The sequence below is a fragment of the Mastacembelus armatus genome, chromosome 16, assembly GCF_900324485.2.
Source record: "Mastacembelus armatus chromosome 16, fMasArm1.2, whole genome shotgun sequence".
In the NCBI taxonomy this organism is placed as follows: domain Eukaryota; kingdom Metazoa; phylum Chordata; class Actinopteri; order Synbranchiformes; family Mastacembelidae; genus Mastacembelus; species Mastacembelus armatus.
The window spans coordinates 13344074-13367825 of record NC_046648.1 but is presented as its reverse complement, the minus strand read 5'-3'; the positions used below and the strand labels follow the sequence as shown (position 1 = coordinate 13367825).

At 39.7% G+C, this 23752-nt stretch overlaps 1 protein-coding gene across 1 annotated transcript; it reads left to right on the top strand.

Annotated features, from left to right (window-relative positions):
- The first annotated feature begins 306 nt into the window (after nucleotides 1-306).
- Nucleotides 307-23752, top strand: kpna5 (karyopherin alpha 5 (importin alpha 6)). Its single transcript, XM_026293378.1, has 14 exons — nucleotides 307-457; nucleotides 2012-2145; nucleotides 2245-2346; nucleotides 4122-4221; nucleotides 4425-4519; nucleotides 4796-4927; nucleotides 17339-17427; nucleotides 19069-19168; nucleotides 19342-19505; nucleotides 20755-20833; nucleotides 20958-21083; nucleotides 21156-21283; nucleotides 21430-21608; nucleotides 21835-23752. The coding sequence occupies exons 2-14, from the start codon at nucleotides 2017-2019 to the stop codon at nucleotides 22020-22022; spliced, it is 1611 nt and encodes a 536-aa protein (XP_026149163.1). The 5' UTR covers nucleotides 307-457; nucleotides 2012-2016; the 3' UTR covers nucleotides 22023-23752.

Sequence of the window (23752 nt, the reverse complement as noted above, 5' to 3'; positions counted from 1 at the left end):
GACCAGATATTTCATCCTCAAGAGTGTCCGACCTGTTGTTGATGAGATTTGTTATGTTGGCAAGCTGAGTGTTGATATTAACATCAGGGGATGACACCACGAGGTTTTGTCTTTTTCTTGGGAGCTGGCGGCTTACTTGGAGTAAGTGCCTCTTCAAAGAGGCAGGTTTCCATGTTATTCGTATCTTGTGACCACCACAAGCTAGAGCAATTGTTGAGCCCCTATAACAAGCAGTCCTTTTATTATTTGAGTTATACAATGGTTTAATGAAGAAGAAAACAGCTGACGGAAGAAGAAGACAGCTGGCGGAAGTGTCGTGAGGTGGCGTTGATTTGAGGGGCTTGTTGGGAAATGTGTAATAGGACGCCATTTTGCTGGTGGAAATAGAGGGAGAGTATAAGATTGTAACGCTGTAAAACAGCCATACACATTTCCACGTACACTGAAACTTCACCTGGTAAGAAGCAATGTTATAACAATGTGCTATAGGAAATTATGTTGTTGTCACTACAACTGAGTACAACCGAAGTATCTGACACAACGCAGCATTTAGCTGAGGACTTAGCTGTGAAGCTAGTTTAGTAAGTGATAACAAATAATGTCCAGAGATGTTATGCTGCACGGAGAGGTTATCAGATTTTAGCAGACAAAATTCTTCTGAATGGACGAACATGCAGTTTTTGGCTTAACAGCTCATGATCCATCAGATATTTAGCCTGGCAAGGCAGCATGAGCATGTAGCACTACAGCTCGCTAGTCTTAGGAAAGTAATTCAGAGAGAACTACTTTCCTGTACGGGAACACGGTTGGTATAAAGTTGTTTAACCCAGTGTAACCTTAGGTAGACGTTTCCTGAATACCTGGCCTACTTTAAGGTAAGGCATTTATAGCTAGGTATCTGTCAATACAAAATCTGACGTCTCTGTAAAGGACTGGGAGGATCAATACAGTTTTTCATCGTTACCGTCAACGTTAGTTATATAAACACAATTCCTCTTGATCTAAACATTTAGTCGTGGGCCTTATATATTAGGATGAAGATATTTTGGAGATGGCGATTAAGTTCTGTACTATCCACATTGTGCTGCCTGTCAAATTTTATAAATTGTTTATCATTGTTTATCATCGTAGTAAATTCCAGACTACTCTGGAACCAAACATTTGGCGAACTCAACTTAAAAATAAATAATATAATGTGTAACTTATATAATTTAAAATAATATATATCCTTTAATTCTCGATTTATCAAAAGCTAACGAATTATTCTTTATTCCCAGTCATCTTAAATTGGTCTCAGAGCTATTGGATCCATCTACATGGATCGATCCCAGTCTTGTTCACGGGTCATACAAATGATATCCAGTAAATTGTCTCTGCATTCAGTGTACATCGTTAGTATTAAAATAAAATTACTTTTCCATCATTAATTTGGGCAATAAAGCTCCCATTTAAACACAATGTATTGATCTGATGTATTGATAATCATTGGTATATAACTGGATTTGTAATTGGCAAGCTGTAATCTTTTATTACTTTTCCTGTGGACTCACTCATATGAGTGATGGATGATTCACAAACTCTGTATCAGACCCACATGAAGATTTATTTTAATGGTTTGTATTGAATATGTCTGAGTGTAACCAATACACCATTACCCTACATTGTAACCATTACTATACATTGCAGTTATTGTTTCATTATTATTTGTAAAGGTTTGTATTGTATGTTGTAATGATTATGTTTATCTACTCAAAGACTGCAAGTGAAAAGTAAATAGTTGGTAAATTTGAAACGCCACTTCTTGTTAGAGATTAATATATGTTGGACTTGATTCCTGAAAAATTAAATAATAATTTGATAGTAATAGTATTAACATATTTAAATACAGTATATCTCAATTAACATAATTATCAGTTTTGCCTTCTGGAACAAAATGCAGTCCTAGTTGTCACCATTCAGTAAGAAAATGCACCTTGATTTAATGCACTTGTTATTCACACTCACTTTTCAGATGTGATGGCGAGCCCAGCGAAAGACAACTACAGGATGAAGAGCTATAAAAACAAAGCACTGAATCCTCAAGAGATGCGTCGAAGGAGAGAGGAAGAGGGAGTTCAGTTACGCAAACAGAAAAGAGAGGAGCAGGTAAACACTGTTTCGCCTTGATCCACCTAATGAAAATCCTGTAATAAATGCACAAACATGGTGACAAATGCAAATTTGACTTTGACTCTATATCCACAGTTGTTCAAGAGAAGAAATGTATGTGTACCTTCAAATGATGAGTCAATGCTGGAATGTCCAATCCAGGATCCAGACATCAGCTCCACAGTACCTGTTGCAGGTGTAAGTGTTTTACTGTTGTTTAGGCTGCTATTTACAGTGGGTACAGAAAGTATTCAGACCCCTTTAAATTTTTCACTCTTTGTGTCATTGCAGCCATTTGCCAAAATCAAAAAAGTTCATTTTATTTCTCATTAATGTACACTCAGCGCCCCATCTTGACAGAAAAAAAACAGAAATGTAGAAATTTTTGCAAATTTATTAAAAAAGAAAAACTGAAATATCACATGGTCATAAGTATTCAGACCCTGTGCTCAGTATTGAGTAGAAGCACCCTTTTGAGCTAGTACAGCCATGAGTCTTCTTGGGAATGATGCAACAAGTTTTTCACACCTGGATTTGGGGATCCTCTGCCATTCTTCCTTGCAGATCCTCTCCAGTTCTGTCAGGTTGGATGGTGAACGTTGGTGGACAGCCATTTTCAGGTCTCTCCAGAGATGCTCAATTGGGTTTAGGTCAGGGCTCTGGCTGGGCCAGTCAAGAACGGTCACAGAGTTGTTCCGAAGCCACTCCTTTGTTATTTTAGCTGTGTGCTTAGGGTAATTGTCCTGTTGAAAGGTGAACCTTCGGCCCAGTCTGAGGTCCTGAGCACTCTGGAAGAGCTTTTCTTCCAGGGTATCTCTGTACTTGGCTGCATTCATCTTTCCTTCAATTGCAACCAGTCGTCCTGTCCCTGCAGCTGAAAAACACCCCCACAACATGATGCTTCCACCACCATGTTTCACTGTAGGGATTGTATTGGGCAGGTGATGAGCAGTGCCTGGTTTTCTCCACACATACCGCTTAGAATTAATGCCAAAAAGTTCAATCTTGGTCTCATCAGACCAGAGAATCTTATTTCTCATAGTCTGGGAGTCCTTCATGTGGTTTTTGGCAAACTCTATGTGGGCTTTCATGTGTCTTGCACTGAGGAGAGGCTTCCGTCGGGCCACTCTGCCATAAAGCCCCGACTGGTGGAGGGCTGCAGTGATAGTTGACTTTATGGAACTTTCTCCCATCTCCCTACTGCATCTCTGGAGCTCAGCCACAGTGATCTTTGGGTTCTTCTTTACCTCTCTCACCAAGGCTCTTCTCCCACGATTGCTCAGTTTGGCTGGACGGCCAGGTCTAGGAAGAGTTCTGGTCGTCCCAAACTTTTTCCATTTGAGTATTATGGAGGCCACTGTGCTCTTAGGAACCTTGAGTGCTGCAGAAATTCTTTTGTAACCTTGGCCAGATCTGTGCCTTGCCACAATTCTGTCTCTGAGCTCCTTGGGCAGTTCCTTCGACCTCATGATTCTCATTTGCGCTGACATGCACTGTGAGCTGTAAGGTCTTATATAGACAGGTGTGTGCCTTTCCTAATCAAGTCCAATCAGTTTAATTAAACACAGCTGGACTCCAATGAAGGAGCAGAACCATCTCAAGGAGGATCAGAAGAAATGGACAGCATGTGAGTTAAATATGAGTGTCACTGCAAAGGGTCTGAATACTTATGACCATGTGATATTTCAGTTTTTCTTTTTTAATAAATTTGCAAAAATTTCTACATTTCTGGTTTTTTCTGTCAAGATGGGGTGCTGAGTGTACATTAATGAGAAATAAAATGAACTTTTTTGATTTTGGCAAATGGCTGCAATGACACAAAGAGTGAAAAATTTAAAGGGGTCTGAATACTTTCCGTACCCACTGTATATGAGACCTGTCTTAGCTCACAGATGTTCCTGTAACTGTGCCTAGAATGTGATCTGAATATGATTAGAATTTTGAACGTTTATATAATGCTGATTTTCATGCAGGATGGAGTCATAACTCCAGATATGATTCAGATGATGTTCTCTGAAGATCCAGACCAGCAGTTAATTGCTACACAGAAATTCAGGAAGTTACTCTCCAAAGGTTTGTGTTCTGGGCACCCTAATATTTAAATAAATTACTAGTCACAACAGAAAGTGGAATCACTTTTTCTGTATTGGTTTGTGCCAGCGTCCTATTAGGAGTTGACTTCCTGGTTTTGAATCTGTTTTTGAGCATTAGTTCATTAGAACACTATTCTTTAACCCAGGTTCAGTGAAACCTGAATTGTTACATTTTTTGTACAGAACCCAATCCGCCTATAGATGAGGTCATTTCGACTCCTGGTGTTGTGAATCGTTTTGTGGAGTTTTTGAAGAGGAGTGAAAACTGCACACTTCAGGTGAGATTTCACACAGCACAACACAACACAGGCCCTGTGAAGTTGTGTTGAGCAGGACATATCGGCTATATGTTCGATCACATGGATATCTGTTTGATATGGTTGGGTAATAGATGTTACTAAAAACATGTCTAGTGTACAGTACATGAAGTGGTGACCTGAAATATCACTGTGGTGATTAATAAAGCTTGTCTTATTTTATCTTACCTTATCTTAATTTCACGTTGGATTTAGTAAATTCCACTGTCTATTATTCTATTATGTATGTTTTTCCAGTTTGAAGCAGCCTGGGCACTGACCAACATTGCCTCTGGTACATTCCTGCACACCAAGGTGGTAATTGAAACAGGAGCTGTTCCCATTTTCATTGAATTGCTGAACTCTGAGTATGAGGACGTCCAGGAACAGGTGACATATTAAGCAATAGTACTAGTTTATAATACATCTTTGTTTAAAAAGATGCTTTCAATGTGCAGACTTGAAGTTTTGACCCCATACTGCAAGACAATAGTTTTTCTACTATATGTAGTCTGATCATAACGTACAAAAACGAACAGTTATGAATATGAGCCAAACTCTACAACTGATGGCAGATAGTTATGTCCCGCACTTACTTATCAACACAAAGTCTTTCTAAATTTGATCTAGAATTTGCACCTGAGCAGATGGGAGCAAAGTCTTGTAGCTCCTGAAATTTTCACTATTTTTGACAACTACTGTTCTGTTTCGATTGATCACTTACGGATATTTCTGAGTGGAGAAGAGAGAGACATGACTTACTACAGTGGAGCAAATGTGGAGTATATCACCCTATTCCATTTGAGCTGAAGCGCTCTCTCTGGATTCTGAGCTGGTACTAAACTAAAGGCTAGGAGATGGAGATACAAACCTTTCCTACCATCGATCATAATGGGGAATGTTAATTCTCTACTAAACAAAAATGGTGAGCCAGAGGCACTGGTTAAAACCTAGAGAGCATTTCTTGAGTGTAGCATGGTGTGTTTTTCTGAGACCTGGTTAAATCAAAACACTCATGTGGATGTGCCTAACCTCACCCTCATACATGCAGACAGAGATGCTGCGGCAAATGGCAAGACAAAAGGAACACTGTCAAGGAAAGGATACAGTGGTGTGAAAAAGTGTTGGCCCCCTTCCTGATTTCGTATTTTTTTGCATGTTTGTCACACTTTAATGTTTCAGAAATGTTAGTCAAAGATAAGGCAAGGCAAGACAAGGCAAATAGCACCATTCATACGCTACGCAATTCAAAGTGCTTTACAAGGCATGTAATTACATTAAAAGCATGGAAAAGAGCATCTAAAAACAAAGACATTTAACATAAAATAAATTTAAATCAAATAAAGTCAATTAAAATAAGATGTAAAAGCACATTAAGAAAACAAGGATGAACAATTATTTGAAGGCAGCAGTAAAAAACAGTGTTTTCAGTCCTGATTTGAATGAGCTGACAGTTTGAGCAGACCTCAGGTGTTCAGGAAGCTTTGTTCCACAAGTGAGGAGCGTAGTAACTGAATGCTGCTTTACTTTGTTTGGTTCTGGTTCTGGGAACACACAGTAGACCTGTCCCAGATGACCTGAGGGGTCTGGAAACCTCATAGGGAACTAATACATCTTGAATATATTTTGGTCCACAACCATTTAGTGCTTTATAAACTAGCAATAAGATTTTAAAATCTATCCTTTGACTAACGGGAAGTCAGTGTAGTGATCTGAGAACTGGTGTGATATGGTTCAGTTTCCTGGTATTTGTAAGGACTCTGGCAGCAGCATTCTGGATAAGCTGAAGCTGCCTGTTTAACTTTTTGATAAGACCTGTAAACAAGCCATTACAATAATCTAACCTACTGAAGATAAATGCATGAACAAGTTTTTCTGCGTCTTGTTTAGGCAGAAAACCTTTTATTCTAGCAATGTTTTTCAGGTGGTAATAGGAAGATTTATTGATGGATATTATGTGGTTGTTAAAATTCAGGTCTGAGTCAATGATTACACCAAGGTTTCTGGCTTGATTTGTAGCTTTCAATGACATGGAGTCAAGGTGAACAATGACCTTTGACCTTTCATTTTTGGGGCCAAAAACAATCACTTCAGTCTTGTCTGTATTGAGCTGGAGAAAATTCTGGCACATCCATTCTTTGACTTGATAACACAAGTAAAGACATCATGTAGTTTTTAAATGAAGGTTTTTATTAAAAGAAAATAAAATCCAAAACCACATGGCCCTGTGTGGAAAAAGTGTTTGCGCCCTAAACCTAGTAACTGGTTGGGCCACCCTTAGCAGCAACAACTGCAATCAAGCGTTTGCGATAACTTGCAATGAGTCTGTTACAGCACTGTGGAGGAATTTTGGCTAATGGATAGGGAGTTGGAGTTGTAACCTGAAAATTGCAGGTTCGAGTCTCAGGTCCGGCAGGAAATTGTTGGTGGCACGAAGCGGACAGCCAGCGCCTTGTCCACCTTCAATATCATGACTGAGGTGAGACCCTTGAGCAAGGCCCCCCAACCCCCAACTGCTCCCCGGGCGGCGCAGCACTGGCTGCCCACTGCCCTGGGTGTGTGCGTGTGTTCACTTGCTGTGTGTGTGCACTTGGGATTGGGTTAAATGCAGAGCACAAATTCCGAGTATGGGTCACCATACTTGGCCAGTTAAGTCACTTTCACTTAGAAAAGAATTGTTGTAATTCAGCCACATTGGAGGGTTTTCAAGCATGAACCACAGCATCTCAATCGGATTCAGGTCAGGACTTCAGGTCAGACTCCAATTTCTTCATTTTGTTTTTCTTCAGCCATTCAGAGGTGGACTTGCTGGTGTGTTTTGGATCATTGTCCTGCTGCAGAACCCATGTTCGCTTCAGCTTGACGTCACGAACAGATGGCCGGACATTCTCCTTCAGAATTTTTTGGTAGACAGCAGAATTCATAGTTCTATTTATCACAGCAAGTCTTCCAGGTCCTGAAGCACCAAAACAGCCCCAGACCATCACACTACCACCACTATATTTTACTGTTGGCATGATGTTCTTTTTCTGAAATGTGGTGTTACTTTTACGCCAGATGTAATGGGACACACGCCTTTCAAAAAGTTCAACTTTTGTCTTCAGTCCACAGAGTATTTTCCCAGTCTTGGGGATCATCAAGATGTTTTCTGGCAAAACTGAGACGAGCCTTTATGTTCTTTTTGCTCAGCAGCAGTTTTCGTCTTGGAACTCTGCCATGCAGACCATTTTCGCCCAGTCTCTTTCTTCAATTCAATTCAATTCAATTCAATTCAATTTTATTTGTATAGCGCCAAATCACAATACAAATCATCTCAAGGCACTTTACAAAAACTAAAACTAAAAACCCAACAATTCCCTTATGAGCAAGCACTTGGCGACAGTGGAGAGGAAAAAACTCCCTTTAACGGAAGAAAAAAACCTCCAGCAGAACCGGGCTCAGTTTGGGCGGCCATCTGCCTCGACCGGTTGGGGTGAGTGGATAGAGCAGAGAGAAAAGAACAGCAACAATAAACAACAAATAGACACTGCAAGTTGGTGGGGCCAGTAACTGCACATCAGCGATAAACAGCTCCAGGACCAGGGACACCTGCAGAAGGTACAGAGAGAGAGAGAGAGAGAGAGAGGGAGGGAGAGAGCACAAACTAGGGGAGAGAGAGAGCACAAGGTTAGTAACATTCAATGGTGGAATATACATGAGGTGGGGGGGGGGGGTAGGGTAGGGGAGCTCAGTGCACCAATGGTCCTCGGGCAGTCTAGGCCTATAGCAGCATAACTAACTAAGGGATGGTTCAGGGTTGCCTGAAGCCAGCCCTAACTATATGCTTTGTCAAAGAGGAAGGTTTTAAGTCTAGCCTTAAAAGTACAGAGAGTGTCTGCCTCCTGAACCCAGGCTGAGAGCTGGTTCCACAGGAGAGGAGCTTGATAGCTAAAGGCTCTGCCTCCCATTCTGCTTTTGAGAACTCTGGGAACCACAAGTAGGCCTGCACTCTGAGAGCGAAGTGGTCTATTGGGATAATATGGTACTATGAGGTCTTTAAGGTATGAAGGAGCTTGATTATGAAGGGATTTGTATGTGAGAAGAAGGATTTTAAATTCTATTCTATATTTTACAGGGAGCCAATGAAGAGAAGCCAATATAGGAGAAATATGATCTCTCTTGCTAGTTCCTGTCAGGACTCTGGCTGCGGCATTCTGGATTAATTGGAGGCTTTTTATTAAGATATTAGGACATCCAGATAGTAATGAGTTACAGTAATCTAGCCTTGAGGAAACAAACGCATGGACTAGTTTTTCTGCATCATTTTGAGACAGGATGTTCCTAATTTTGGAAATGTTGCGCAGGTGAAAGAATGCAGTTCTAGAAATTTGTTTTATGTGTGAGTTAAAGGACATGTCCTGGTCAAAAATAACTCCAAGGTTTTTTACAGTAGTGCTGGAGGCCAGGGCTATGCCATCTAGAGTAGCTATAATTTTAGAAAAGTTATTTCTGAGATTTTTAGGCCCAAATATAATGACTTCTGTTTTCTCCGAGTTTAAAAGTAAAAAGTTACTGGTCATCCAAGCCTTTATGTCAGTTAGACAGGCTTGAAGTCTGGTTAACTGGTTTGTGTTAACAGGTTTAATAGATAGATATAACTGAGTGTCATCCGCATAGCAGTGGTAATTAATAGAGTGCTTCCTAATGACATATCCTAAAGGAAGCATGTACAGGGTGAACAGAATCGGTCCTAGCACAGAACCTTGTGGAACTCCATAACTAACTTTTGTTCGTGTGGAAGGTTCATCATGGACATGAACAAACTGGAATCTGTCCGATAAATAGGATTGGAACCACTTTAACGCTTTTCCTCTGATACCAATCACATGCTCCAGTCTCTGTAATAAGATGTTGTGGTCAATGGTGTCGAATGCTGCACTAAGGTCTAGGAGGACAAGTATCGAAACAAGTCCATTATCTGAGGCTAAGAGAAGATCGTTGGTAACTTTCAACAGTGCTGTTTCTGTACTATGATGTGCTCTAAATCCTGATTGGAAATCTTCAAATAGTTCATTCCTGTGTAAGTGGTCTGATAGCTGCTTAGCAACAGCTTTTTCTAGGATTTTAGAAATAAATGGCAGGTTGGATATTGGTCTGTAATTAGCCAAGACACCTGGATCAAGACTAGGCTTTTTGAGTAAAGGTTTGATTACTGCAGTCTTAAAGGCCTGTGGTACGTAGCCTGATACTAGAGATAAATTTACCAAGTCCAATAAAGATGAGTTCATTAATGGCAGGGTGCCTTTAAGCAGTCTAGTCGGGATGGGGTCCAAGAGACACGTTGATGATTTCGATGAAGCAACTACTGATGTAAATTCAGAGAGATCTATAGGAGAGAAGCAGTCTAAACATAACTGAGGTCCTACAGATGATTCAAGAGCTACTGTAGTAAAAGATTCATTTATTGCAGGTATAGGAAGCATCTGCTGAATTTTATCTCTAATAGTTGTGATTTTATTTGTAAAGAAACTCATAAATTCATCACTGCTGAGAGCTAAGGGAACACTGGGCTCAACGGAGCTGTGACTTTTTGTCAGCCTGGCTACAGTGCTGAAAAGAAACCTGGGATTGTTCTTATTTTCCTCTATTAGTGATGAATAGTATGCAGTTCTGGCTTTACGGAGAGCTTTTTTATATGTTAATAGACTGTTTTTCCAGGCTAGAAAAATTTCCTCTAAGTTTGTGGAACGCCACTTCCTTTCCAGCCTTCGTGATGCCTGCTTTAAGGTACGAACATGTAAATTATACCATGGGGCTAGTCTTCTCTGAATCACTAACTTCTTTTTCAGAGGGGCTACAGAATCAAGCGTTTCACGCAGTGAGGTTACAGCGCTGTCAACAACATGATCAATTTGGTAGGGAGTAGGATTAAGGCAGCTGCCCTCCATTATGTTTATACTTGGCATAGATGCAAATAAAGATGGAATCATTTTCTTAAATTTATTAACAGCGTTGTCGGATAAACATCTGCTGTAGTGGAATTTTCTTCCAGACGCTGCATGATCCATCATTTTAAATTCGAAAGTTATTAAAGAATGATCTGACAAAACAGGATTTGGGGGGAAAATTATTAGATGTTCAATTTCGATGCCATAGGTCAGAACAAGATCAAGGGTGTGATTAAAACAGTGGGTGGGTTTATTAACGTTTTGAATGAAACCAATTGAATCTAATATAGAATTAAATGCAATGCTGAGGCTGTTATTTTCAACATCTACATGAATGTTAAAATCTCCCACTATAATGACTTTATCTGATCTAAGCACTAAATCAGACAGGAAGTCAGGGAATTCAGTTAAAAACTCTGAGTAAGGAACAGGTGGACGGTACAAAATGACAAGTAGAACTGGTTTTTGTGTTTTCCAGTTTGTATGTGAGAGACTAAGAGTGAGGCTCTCAAATGAGTTATAACTGTTCTGAGGATGAAAGTTTAATAATAAGTTTGACTGGACGATTGCAGCTACTCCTCCACCTCGACCTGTGCTTCGAGGAACATGATAATTTTTATGACTGAGGGGGGTTGATTCATTCAGACTGACATATTCATCCTGCTGTAACCAGGTTTCAGTAAGATAAAGTAGGTCAATTTGGTGATCAGTTATCAAATCATTTACTAACAGAGATTTAGAAGAAAGGGACCTAATATTTAATAATCCACATTTGACAGTTCTGTTTTTCTGTTCAATAAGAGGAGTGGTCTTAATTTTTATTAAGTTTTTATGAATAACTCCTCTTCTGTTAACTTCTGATTTGTTTGATTTATATGTTCGAGGGGCAGACACAGTCTCTATGTGGTTTGAAGGGGGCGGCGGCTCTAAGGAAACTGCAGAGAAGCGTTTTAGACTGAGTCTCTGCATCCCGGTCCCCACCCTGGATTGTCAGGCTTTAGGTCGGCTAAGAAACTCGGCCAAATTCCTAGAGATGAGAGCTGCACCATTCAAAGTGGGATGGATGCCATCTCTCGCTATCAGACCGGGTTTTCCCCAGAAAGTGGCCCAATTGTCTATGAAGCCCACATCGTTTGCTGGACACCACCTAGACAGCCAGCGACGGAACGACGACATGCGGCTAAACATGTCATCGCTGGTCAGATTGGGGAGGGGTCCAGAGAAAACTACGGAGTCCGACATTAATTTAGCAATTTTTTCTTATGGTGGAGTCATGAACAGTGACCTTAACTGAGGCAAGTGAGGCCTGCAGTTCTTTGGATGTTGCTGTGGGGTTGTTTGTGACCTCTTGGATGAGTCGTCGCTGCATTCTTGGGGTAATTTTGGTCAGCCGGCCACTCCTGGGAAGGAGTTCCATGTTCCATGTTTTCGCCATTTGTAGGTAATGGCTCTCACTGTGGTTTGCTACAGTCCCAAAGCTTTAGAAATGGCTTTATAACCTTTTCCAGACTGATAGATCTCAATTACTTTCTTTCTCATTTGTTTTTGAGTTTCTTTGGATCTCGGCATGATGTCTAGCTTTTGAGGATCTTTTGGTCTACTTCACTTTGTCAAGCAGGTCCTTTTTAAGTGATTTCTTGATTGCGGACAAGTGTGGCAGTAATCAGGCCTGGGTGTGGCTAGAGGAATTGAACTCAGGTGTGATAAACCACAGTTTAGTTATGTTTTAACAGGGGGGGCCAACACTTTTTCACACCACTGTATGTTGTCAGGACACTGGGCTTGTGGGAGTTGGTCTCAGCCTTTTTTATGTTCCCAGGGAGTTCAGTCATTTTTTATTTTTTATTTTTTAAATTTAGCCAAGAGTAAATGCTAATGTTCCATGTGAAGTCATCCATGAGACTGCCAGGATACAAACACGACATTCTGAGGCCTCATTATCATATCAGGAGATTTTAACAATGTGACTTTCACCTCACACCTGACTGCATTTTCCCAGTTAGTCAACTGTCCTACCAGAGAAGGTAAAACACTTCATCTACTATATGCAAATGTCAAGGAGGCCTATACTTCTACTGCCTTACCACCACTTGGCAGGTCAGATCACAACCTGGTCTTACTGCAAGCATGGACCCTGTATCCTGCACTGGGCTAAAAAGCATCCAGCATTCAGTTTTCCTTTCTGTCACCAGGTGTTACCAAACCTATTTGCCTGTTTGTGGATGTGCAAATATACCTGTACAGTGGCAGATAAGTAATTATAATCTGTTACACCAGGTTTCATGTATCTAGTGAAAACTCTGTTAAACATGAAGCCAACACCATAAGTTAATAAAATATCGTGGTGTTATCCTTTCCAAATTCATGAGCATCAGCTGGTAGTTTGGGAGCGTAATTTTCCGCTCAAAACTTGCGCTCAAAACTTTGCACTCATACACTGATTCTTTCTGCTCACGCTCAAAAGTTTGTGCTCACACACAGATCTCATTGCTCACATGGATTTCTTCCGCTCACTCGAAGCTCTGCTCACACACGGTACAACCCTGTCAAAACTCCTGCATCAATAGGAAAAGACTTCTGTTTAGACCAGTGAAATTATCGCTGTTCAGGCCCGATTTCTCCCAGGCATTCTCATTGGTTGCAAACTCAGCTGCAATACCTCCTCCATTGTAAGTCCCCCTCATGCTTCTGCAAACATGGATGGGCAAAGTCAAGATCGGCAGATAAAGTACACAGCTAAGACTGAACAAACTAGATGGATTGAAATTATGAATAGATGAATGTGGCAGGTTGATTGAGCAGGTTGAAGTTGTGTACAGCCTCAATAACAGACAGATTGTCTGTCGGAGGGAGGAGTCAAACAGTTTAATGGCCACCAGCAGGAATGAATTCCTGTGGTGCTCTGTGTTGCATTGTTGAAGCAGGACTGTCCTGCCTATGTCTCTGTCTCTCTCTCTCTGTCTCTCTCTCTCTCTCTAGATCAGGGGTGTCAAATTTACGGATTTGAAAGTTTAAATTAACTGCAATTTTTCAATGAAAGAAACTGCTGTTCTAAATGTGTCCACTGGGTGTCGCAACAGCAATTATCTTAAGCAGGCAAACTGTTTATACCGGGGCTGAGCAAGTAGGCCTATACCTGTCAGCTGGCCCGGAGCTAGCTGCCTTGTCGGTCCGGTCCGGCCCACTTGGGAATAGATTTTCCTCCATATGGCCCCTGACCTAAAATGAATTTGACACCCCTGCTCTAGATGCTTAAAAATATGTTTATGTTCTCATTTAAGATAATTTGTAAACATTCCCACTCCTACTGTGAAGTGTGTGTGTGTGTACATAAAAGTGTACAAATATTGTATTTATATATATGTATAAAATATTTGTCACTGTTCAGATATAGACTTTAATACATTTTATCATTGCCTGGTGATTTTGCTGTATATACATGCACAAACTGCCAAAATATTTGATCCTCTTCTCGTCTTCTGACTATAGCTTAAATTTATCTAGTTAGTTTTATTATGTGCAGAGTCTCATAGTGAAAGTTAAAAGCAACTCCTGTTTCAGAGTGCAGCTTCAAATGGCAAAACTCTGGCCTTCTGTAAGAAAGCACAGCGTTATGAAACTTTTGGCAGAGGCGAATATCAGATCGTTGGTGTTACTGTAGGAAAACGTCATTTATTCAAAAAGCAAGTTATATCATAGTATATATATCAAATATTTTCCCTTTTCCTTACAAGACATATCTGTGTTTCCAGTTTAGTTGAACAGAAATCTTATATAGAAGAAGGCTGGCTGATTGTCTTCATGAAGTCAAGTAAAATTTCCAAAATATTGAGATAACACGAGATCTGCAGACAATATCAAGATAGATACAACAAACATTGGACAGGTTGTTTCTTTACTTCAGTTTCTAAGAATGCAAACTGAGCACCAACTACAGACATTGCAATGTAACACATGCCATGTCATGGTACAAATGACCAACAGCCATAAAAGTGGAACCTTAATGTGGCAGAGTGTGCCGCTTTTAACTGCTACCACTGCATACCTACATACCTACAAAAAACATCCAGACACCAGTTGGTGATGTGGACAGAGCCAATGAACTCAACATCATCTTCATCAGGTTTGACACTGCCACAAAAACCCCAGCCTGTCCAGCTTTATAACCCTCTTCCTCACTGTCTCCTTCTCCTCTATGTCCTCCACCTGTGTGCATCTCTGCCACTGGAGCTACCCCCCCCCCCCCCCCTTTGATTTTTCTAGTGCATTCAATAGCATCCAACCAATCATCCTCACAGACAAGCTCAAAGGAATGGGGGTGAATCCCTCCTTTGTTTCCTGGATCACAGATTAAATGGTCTTATACTTGTATAGCACTTTTCTACACTCAAGTGTACTCAAAGCGCTTTTACACTATTTGTCCCTTTACCCACGCAAACATTCACACATTCATACACTGGTGGAGCCACCGGGGGCAACTTGGACACTGGACAAGGATTGAATCTGGTTCGTGGTCGACCTGCTCTACCCCCTGAGCCACAGCCACCCCCTAAGACAGAAAGGCTATAGTTGTCAGGCTGGTACGGTTTTGAGCAGCACAGGAGCTCCACAGGGGACTGTTTTGGCTTCACAGCAGACTTCACATGCAATTCTGAGTCTTGTTGCCACATTCAGCAGTATTCTGATGGTACTGCGATTGTGCAGGTGTCAGGAATGGACAGGAAGAGGAGTGCAGAGGCCTAATAAAATCTTTGTTACTGGAGTAAAAAAAAACTGTCTCCTACTAAAAACATCTAAAACAAAGGAAATGGTGGTGGATTTTCAAAGGTCTAAGTCCCCTCCTTATCAACATCTGTGGTGTGGATATTGAAGTGGTGCTAGCCTACAAATATCTAGGCATTCATCTGGGCAATAAGTTGGATTGGTCACTGAGCACAGACATACAATATTAAAAAAAAAAAAAAAAAAAAATGGTAGCAATGACTTTTCTGCCTAAAGCGGCTTAGGTACTTAGACATCTGCAAGAAGATCCTGCGCTTGTTTTACTATGGTAACTTGTAGCAAGTGTGCTGTTTTTTTCTGCAGTCTATTGGGGAGGCAACATAAAGGACAAAGATGCAAGGCAGCTAGACAAACTGGTGCAAAAAGCTGATTCAGTGACGGGAATGATGCTGGATTCACTGGAGGCTGTGATAGAGTGTCGTGTTTCAGAGTTTGCGGATCTTTGCTTAGAACCTAGCTAATAACTGTTCATGGAAACCGCATATATCCTCAGTAATTTTTTGTGGCTTTTTTAAATTTAGGTCACTAATTTATGTACTAATAATGTATTAAGCTGAATTTGAAATGAAACTAAAGTGTTTTGGGAGCATATTTGGGAGCACATTTAGGGTTTAAACTATAAAAATAGGCATTTTTTTGGACCACATCCATTTTCGCAATTTACGGGTGCTTTAGGAACGTAACCCCCACGAATTTCGGGGGTTTACTGTAAACAAAAACAGAACACTTCAGCACTGTGACTATGTTTGCCATTTTCCACCAAGGCATTTCTAGGGCTGGTTCAGAGCCAGTACCTAATTTTGAACCAGTTCTTTGTGTTTTGGCACGCAAAGAAGTGGCTCTGGTCAAGGAAAACTGTTTCTAACTAAGCATATACTCACTGCTGGTCTAGAAGTAAGAACCACTTATGTCAGGAGCTCAAGACAGGGTTATCACAAGCACACTTGCACACAAGCACACTGAACTGGTTGCCGATCCGTTCAGTGTACTCGTGTATGCAACTGTGTACAATTTGTAGTAGTAGTTTCTAATTACTTGTGGACTGACTTTAACTGTTGAGTATTGGTTTGTTTTTGTTCCCGTTTTGTCTTACGTATCTGGTCTTACGTATTGTCATGTTAGTTTTGTTGTTTGATTGTTTGTAAATAGTCACTAGTCCCTTTATTGTCGTTTTTTTCACTTGTTAAAATAAACACCAAACCTTACGTAAGCTGTTTTCGCCTTCTCCTTTCTATTTCCCCTTCCCTTTTACGTTAAGTTAAGTTCTGTCCAGGCGGGCACGTAACATCAGTAAGAAAAGAGAGGGAAAAGAGGGGGCAGAGATAGCAGAGATGGAAAATATAGGTAAATCAAAGTATGTTGCTATGACACTATTTTGTTGTGATTAAGTTTTGTCATTACCTGGTTTGCTGAAGTTGTCTATTATAATATTGCTTGTCTTTTGTTTTACTGTCTGACCTGCAATATGCAAAGCAGAGTTTCTTTTAATGGGTAACTAATTTTAACATTAGCCCGTCCACTTACATCCTGCGTTCACTTCTGAGTCAAACTGACAGTCTGATTGACTGCCGGTATCATGCTGGCGCAATGGAGCACTATTTATAGCTGTTGTTATTGTATGTTGTTTCTTATAGCTGTCATTTACTCTCTCCTCTATCCACTCACCCCAACCAGGCCGAGGCAGATGGCCATCCAAACTGGGGCGGTTTTCCACATCACAGTCGACAAGTGCTTGCCGATAGGGATTTGTTGGGTTTTTGTAAAGCAAGTTAAATTTATTGTGATTTCAGGCTATACAAATAAATTGAATTGAATTTATTCTAACATAATTGCTGTGCCAATATTTCAGTGTAGAAGACACAGATGCAGTAAAGCTTGTTTGACTGGAATATATACAGTGACATAATTACGTGGCTCTGTGATGGCTCTCTAGCCCATGGGAAAGCAAAATGATTCTTGAAAGGTTTGCAAGTTGAACCAGCTCCACACTGGGTCTAGCATCAGCTCTGATGTAGTACTTAGTTTGTGTTACTCGAAAAGGGGTATGTTGTCTAATGTATGCGAAGTTTGTTGATTGTGTGTTGTGTTTCAGGCGGTGTGGGCTTTGGGAAACATAGCAGGAGATAATGCTGAGTGCAGAGACTATGTGCTTAACAGTGGCATTCTGCCATCTCTACAGCAGTAAGTATCCTTCACCTCTGGGAAGAATGAAAATAACAATAACTTGTTTATGTTTATGTTGTATTAATGGCCTGCTGAACTCATCTAGCTATGGAGACTTCCCAGCCTTAAAGAGTCATTTTGCGAATCCTAGTTTAAAGGGCAATTATAGAATTAAGTACTGACATCTAGTGGACATATTTTGTGTACCAGAAAGATAAATCAGAGGGTTCCATCCTGCGCGGCACCATTATTATGGACATGTAACATCAGTTGATAATGTTATTATAACCTTTACTTAAGTTTTAATAGATATACATAGTCAAGTGGATAGTAAAAATGCTTAATTTGCATATGACAGTGCTTGTATTACTCATGACAGGTATTCTTATAGATTTTTGTTCATAAATAGGAGTTTTTACAGTTTAAAATCCTTAATTTCCATTCAGTAATTAATAAAGCTCATCTCATCATTTAGGAAATGATTTGCCTTAGTTGGAGAAATCAGTCCAAAATTCTCTAAATAGGGGAAATCCTTCTTTTCTCAGTGACCCCAAAAACAAAACAAAAAAAAAGTCCCTATTGTGGGCCTTAACTTTTATGTACTCTTTGGGATGTTTTCATCTACCAAGGGTCATTTTTCACTCTTAATTTGGCCATAACTTTCACTGTATTTCACCAAATGGAATGATTTTTGGTGACAAACCTTAATTTAACATAAAGTTTAGAAATAGGATTTAGAAATTTTCCATAGGTCAATAATACACTGTGGGCAAATTCACTACCCTTTCGTTATGTTTGGAATGAAAACATCCACTAAAATAACCTGCTGTAAAAATATATCAGATAAATATTTTTTTCTACTTTTTTTTGCATAAATCTGTTAATCATTTCAGTTCTGAGAAACTAAGATTTCTATGAACAGGCCTGTGTAAAGGGTTTATGGGACCACTTGGTTGTCAACAGTAAAAATCACAAATTTTACCTCTTCCCAACATGGGAAACCACCAAACATCAAGAATGCATGATTATATAGTGTCATGGCTGTGCAGTCAAAAAATGTCATTGTAATGGTAGTCAGTCGGTCAAAAACAAAAACTAACAATGCATCAAAATCAGTGTTGTTACTAATCTTTGATATATCCAAGACTGTGAGAGGGGGTAAAAAAATATCCAGTCTATAATCATTTCATATTGAAAATAAGTCATTTTGTGTGTGTGTGTGTGTGTCCCCCATAGGTGACATCACTTATGAAATTGGCATATAAAGGGTTAAAATCCTGGAATATTAAAAAAAATATTTAGTAGTTGATCAGAACTGAAGCTGATTAACAGATTTATGCAAAAATAGCTGAAAAAAATATTTATCTGATATATTTTTACAGCAGTTTATTTGGATATTTTCATCCCGAACATAACAAAAGGGTAGTGAATTTGAACAGTGCACAAGGGTTAAATAAGGTTCATCTTGTCTTATGCTACAAAGTACACACAGTATGCTGCTAGGAGCAGAAAAAAACATCCATGTGAATGGGCCTTTACTTAAATCTGCAAATCAAACCTTCTGGCAAAGTGAAGTCTTGTCACTAGTCACATGAAAATCAAGAACAACAGAAGCCTCACAGCAAGGGTGTAACATCACTATCGTCTTGTCATTTCCAGGCTACTGACTAAATCCAACCGTCTTACAACAACCAGAAATGCAGTATGGGCTCTTTCTAACCTGTGTCGAGGGAAGAATCCACCGCCGGATTTTGTCAAGGTGAGTCTGCTTGTTCCAAATAAACTGGAATACTCTAGCCTATTAGACATATTTTTGCCTGTAGATTCAATAATAGTGTTTTTTTTGTTTGTTTGTTTGTTTTTTTTTTAAAGCCAGCTGTGGTATTAAACTGTCCCTGTGTCTTCGTCGTCCTTCTCTCTGGTGTGTATCAGGTGTCTCCTTGTCTCAGCGTGTTGTCCAGGCTTCTTTTCAGCAGTGATCCAGATGTGCTGGCTGATGCTTGCTGGGCTCTGTCTTACCTCTCTGATGGCCCCAACGAAAAGATTCAGACAGTCATTGACTCTGGGGTCTGCCGCAGACTGGTGGAGCTGCTCATGTAAGAAACTGACAAGTTCACATTATAGGAGAGTAGGCATTTCCTGCTTGACTTGAGGAAGAACAGAGCTGCACTGTTAAACTGACAAGTATGTGATAATGAATGACCAGGTGTCCTTTTACAATAAAATCTTGAGTGCAGTACACTTTTGGATGAAATCAGACATTGCTTTTGAATGGTGGTTCAACTGAAGCATTTTAAAAAAAACAAACCAATGAAACTGGCTTGGACAAAAATGATGGCACCCCTGAAAAGATTAAAAATAATTTCACTATAGAGACATGTTAAACAAAAGTGTGTCCTGTAAATAGCATCACAGGTGTCTTCAAACTTGTAACTAGTCAGTCAGCCTATTTAAAGGGTGAAAAGTAGTCACTGTGCTGTGTGGTATCATGGTGTGTACCACGCTGAACATGGACCACAGAAAGCTAAGGAGAGAGTTGTCTCAGGAGATTAGAAAGAAAATTATAGACAAGCATGTTAAAGGTAAAGGTTTTAAAACCATCTCCAAGCAGCTTGATTTTCTGTCCTTTGGACTGATGAAACAATGTTGGAGCTTTTTGGCAAGTCACATCAGCTCTATGATTACAAACATGCAGTCTGGAGAAAGCATCCTTCAAATCTGAGACAGCTGGAGCAGTTTGCTTGTGAGGAGTGGGCCAAATTACCAGGTGCAAAAGTGTCATTCAGAGTTACAGAAATAGCTTGATTGCAGCAATTTCCCCAAAAGGTTGTGCAACAAAATATTAAGGGTACCTTCATTTTGGTCCAGGCCAACAACGTCGAAGCTTGCATGTGCCGACGAATATTGAGGGTACTTTCTGTGTTTACTTTGGGTCAGAATCAACAAAGAGTTTTTGTCAATGGTTTTCCACATGGTTGTTGCTGTAGGAGGCTTGTGTTACTGTCCATGACTTACACTGATTTGCACAAGTCTGGGTTGTAGGGGTCAGTTGTTTTTTCTTCTTTTTTTAGAGTAGAGTACAAGTCAAGTCAAGAAGTTTTTATTGTCATTTCAAACATATATAGCTGTTGCAGTACACAGTGAAATGAAACAACGTTTCTCCGGGACAGTGGTACTACAGATAATGAAAATGCTCATTATTGGACAAACTCAAGATTTTTATTTAAAATTTTCTGTTTTCAGTGTGAAAACTGTCACATTCCAAAATTTAATTATAGCACAAAATTTTCATCATCACTTGTTTTAGCTGTGATCTCAAAGCTGGTTGCTGTGTGGCTGTTTTAGGCACAGTGACTATAAGGTTGTTTCTCCAGCTCTACGTGCAGTGGGCAACATTGTAACGGGAGATGACATTCAGACTCAGGTAACATCTGTTACTCACAGTATAAACAGATTTCCTCGCTTTATTTGTTCACTGATTTCTTGATAAGGAATCATATATAGTATTAAATATAAATGTTCCCCTTTGATATCTGTTGCTCTCTCAGGTAATCCTGAACTGTTCAGCATTGCCATGTTTACTCCATCTCCTGAGCAGTCCTAAGGAGTCCATCAAGAAGGAGGCATGCTGGACTGTGTCCAACATCACTGCAGGAAACCGAGCTCAGATTCAGGTGAAGGCTGCCTCACAGGATTTTAGTGTTTTATGTCTGATGAAGGACTGACAAACTTTCTTCTCTTGTCAGAATGTAATTGATGCCAACATCTTCCCAGTACTGATTGAGATCCTTCAGAAGGCAGAGTTTCGCACAAGGAAAGAGGCAGCATGGGCTATTACTAATGCCACTTCTGGCGGTACCCCTGCACAAATAAGGTGTGTTTAACAAACTTTGCCACTCTGTTTTATGAATGACAGAGGCTTAAACTGTTTGAAAAATGCTATAAGCTTGTTTAATGATTTCAGTAATGAAATTTGTTTATTTATTAAAGATGACTTAATATTTGTCCTTATGTGAATAGGTATCTGGTGTCTCTGAATGCAATCAAACCCATGTGTGACCTGCTGACAGTGATGGACTCTAAGATTGTGCAGGTATCCCTGAATGGTTTGGAGAACATTCTCAGACTGGGAGAGCAGGAGGCCAAACAGAATGGAACAGGCATCAATCCATACTGCGCTCTCATTGAGGAAGCCTATGGTACACCTCTGCTACACATTGCACAACAGTGTACAACATAATTCTTCACACAAACATCTTATTAACCAAATGTAACAGGAATTTACATATTTTATTGTTGTTTCTGCAGTGTTACATTCAAGTACATAGTTTTTAGTTATCAATTATTCTGTGTGCCAGGTATTTTGTGTGTGTGTATGTGTGTGTATATATATATATATATATATGTACATGCACACTCCTGCAGGTCTGGACAAGATTGAATTCCTACAGAGCCATGAGAACCAGGAGATCTACCAGAAGGCCTTTGACCTGATTGAACACTACTTTGGTGTGGAGGAAGAAGATGCCAGCCTAGCTCCCCAGGTGGACCAGAGTCAAGGCCAATTTGTTTTCCAGCAACAGGAAGGACCCATGGAGGGTTTCCAGCTTTAACACAGCCTCTTCTTCTTCATGGTCTTGAAACCTTGGTCTACTAGCCTGTAAAGTCACCTTGGATCTCACTTCATCTCTGCTGGGCCAGCTCCACCAGCTTTTTCATGGACTTTCACTTTCACTAGTATGCCTTTACAACACCTGCTCTGGTGAGACAGAGATTTGTGTATATAGAGATGAAAAGTTAGAGGACATTTGGTCCTTTAATGCTGTTGAATGCTGTGGCAACCTGAATAAAGGTTTCAGCCTTGCTGGTTTTCATTCCATTGATGTCTATGCCATGGAAAGCCAACTAACATTAAAGAAACAATTCTCTAGTTTTTCTCTTTAGTAACACAATATAATGCTCCTTTGACTTCCTGTGATATTATTTTTCATCAGTCTCAATGATGTTAATTGTGTTACAATTAGAAACCGTTGCTTCCAAATCAGCATCCATATTCATTTTTGAATGTAAAACTACCTCTTAAGAAAAAAGAAATAAATGAAGGAGGGAAAGAAAAGCCTTGTCCTATGGCTAAATCTAATCTTGATTCAAGTAGTGGTGTTGGAGTTAAGTGGCTGACCTGTCAGTCTGAAGGCACGTAGTGGATGTAAATACAGTACTACTGTATGTCCTGGTGTTGCTGTACTTGAAGTGAAGTACTGAAGCAGCCGCACGTTTTCTGGGTTCTTTCTTCTTTCCTATCAACTTAAAAGGATAAGTTGCTGAAGAATCATGTTTTTATCTCTTATTTATTTGTCTTTTGAGAGCTGTGGTGGACCTCCTGTCTCTTCCCCTTCAACTTTGAAGGCAACTGCCTCCTGTATTATATGTCTATATTACATGAACGAGTGTGCACATCGGTCTTGCTAGCTAAATGAGATATCTGTTCTGATTTCTAGTTTGTAGTTCTGAACTAGCAATTTGATCTTTAACTTATTTTTTCTGCCTGCAATCATTTCCTTGATGTGGTTGGATTAGTTGACGGACTTGGAGGACTTTGTATATTATATATACCTGTAAGAAAGCATAAAGAAAGTATTTAAGTGGTTGAGAGAAGGTGTGATATGCAAGCATGTTTTCTGGCTGATATGCAGTTGTAGCATTTCCAGTCCATCACTGCTTCTCCACACCTTTGACACCTTTTTTTTTTTCTTTTTTTCTTTTTTTTGAAGAGGTGTGTCTCCTCTGAACACCTTTGACACCTTTTTTTTCATTTTCTCAATTTTTGGTTGAAGATAAAAGTGTAGCATTTTCTTTTTCTATTTTTGGCTGTTTATCCCTGAATCATGATTTTTTTTCTCTATATACCACTTTGAAAGCAGTAACATTAATTGGTGGAGAACCAATCATGAAATCAACCTATATTTATGTGAAATGGAAAATATTTGTAATGCAGAAAATACATCAAGCACATTCAATTTGTGTATAGTTTTCTAATATTTCTGATTTGTATTATTGTAACATATTTTTTAGGTTTCAATAGTGTTTTTGGTTTCTCTTTTTGGGAATGAATTTGTTTTGTTCTTGTGGCTCTCAGTAGAAATGTGTGTTAGAGCTCCAGCAGCCCATATACAGTTATAAATTACTGTAAGCAGCCACAGTCTAGTTATTACCACTGACTAGATCACAGAGGTCTGACAGTGAAGCTGGCACATGTTCTCTGATAATGCCTGGCTCTTCTGTGTGGGCATGCACACTTATATTGTCTAATAAGAATTAATAAATTGATCTGTTGAATACAAGC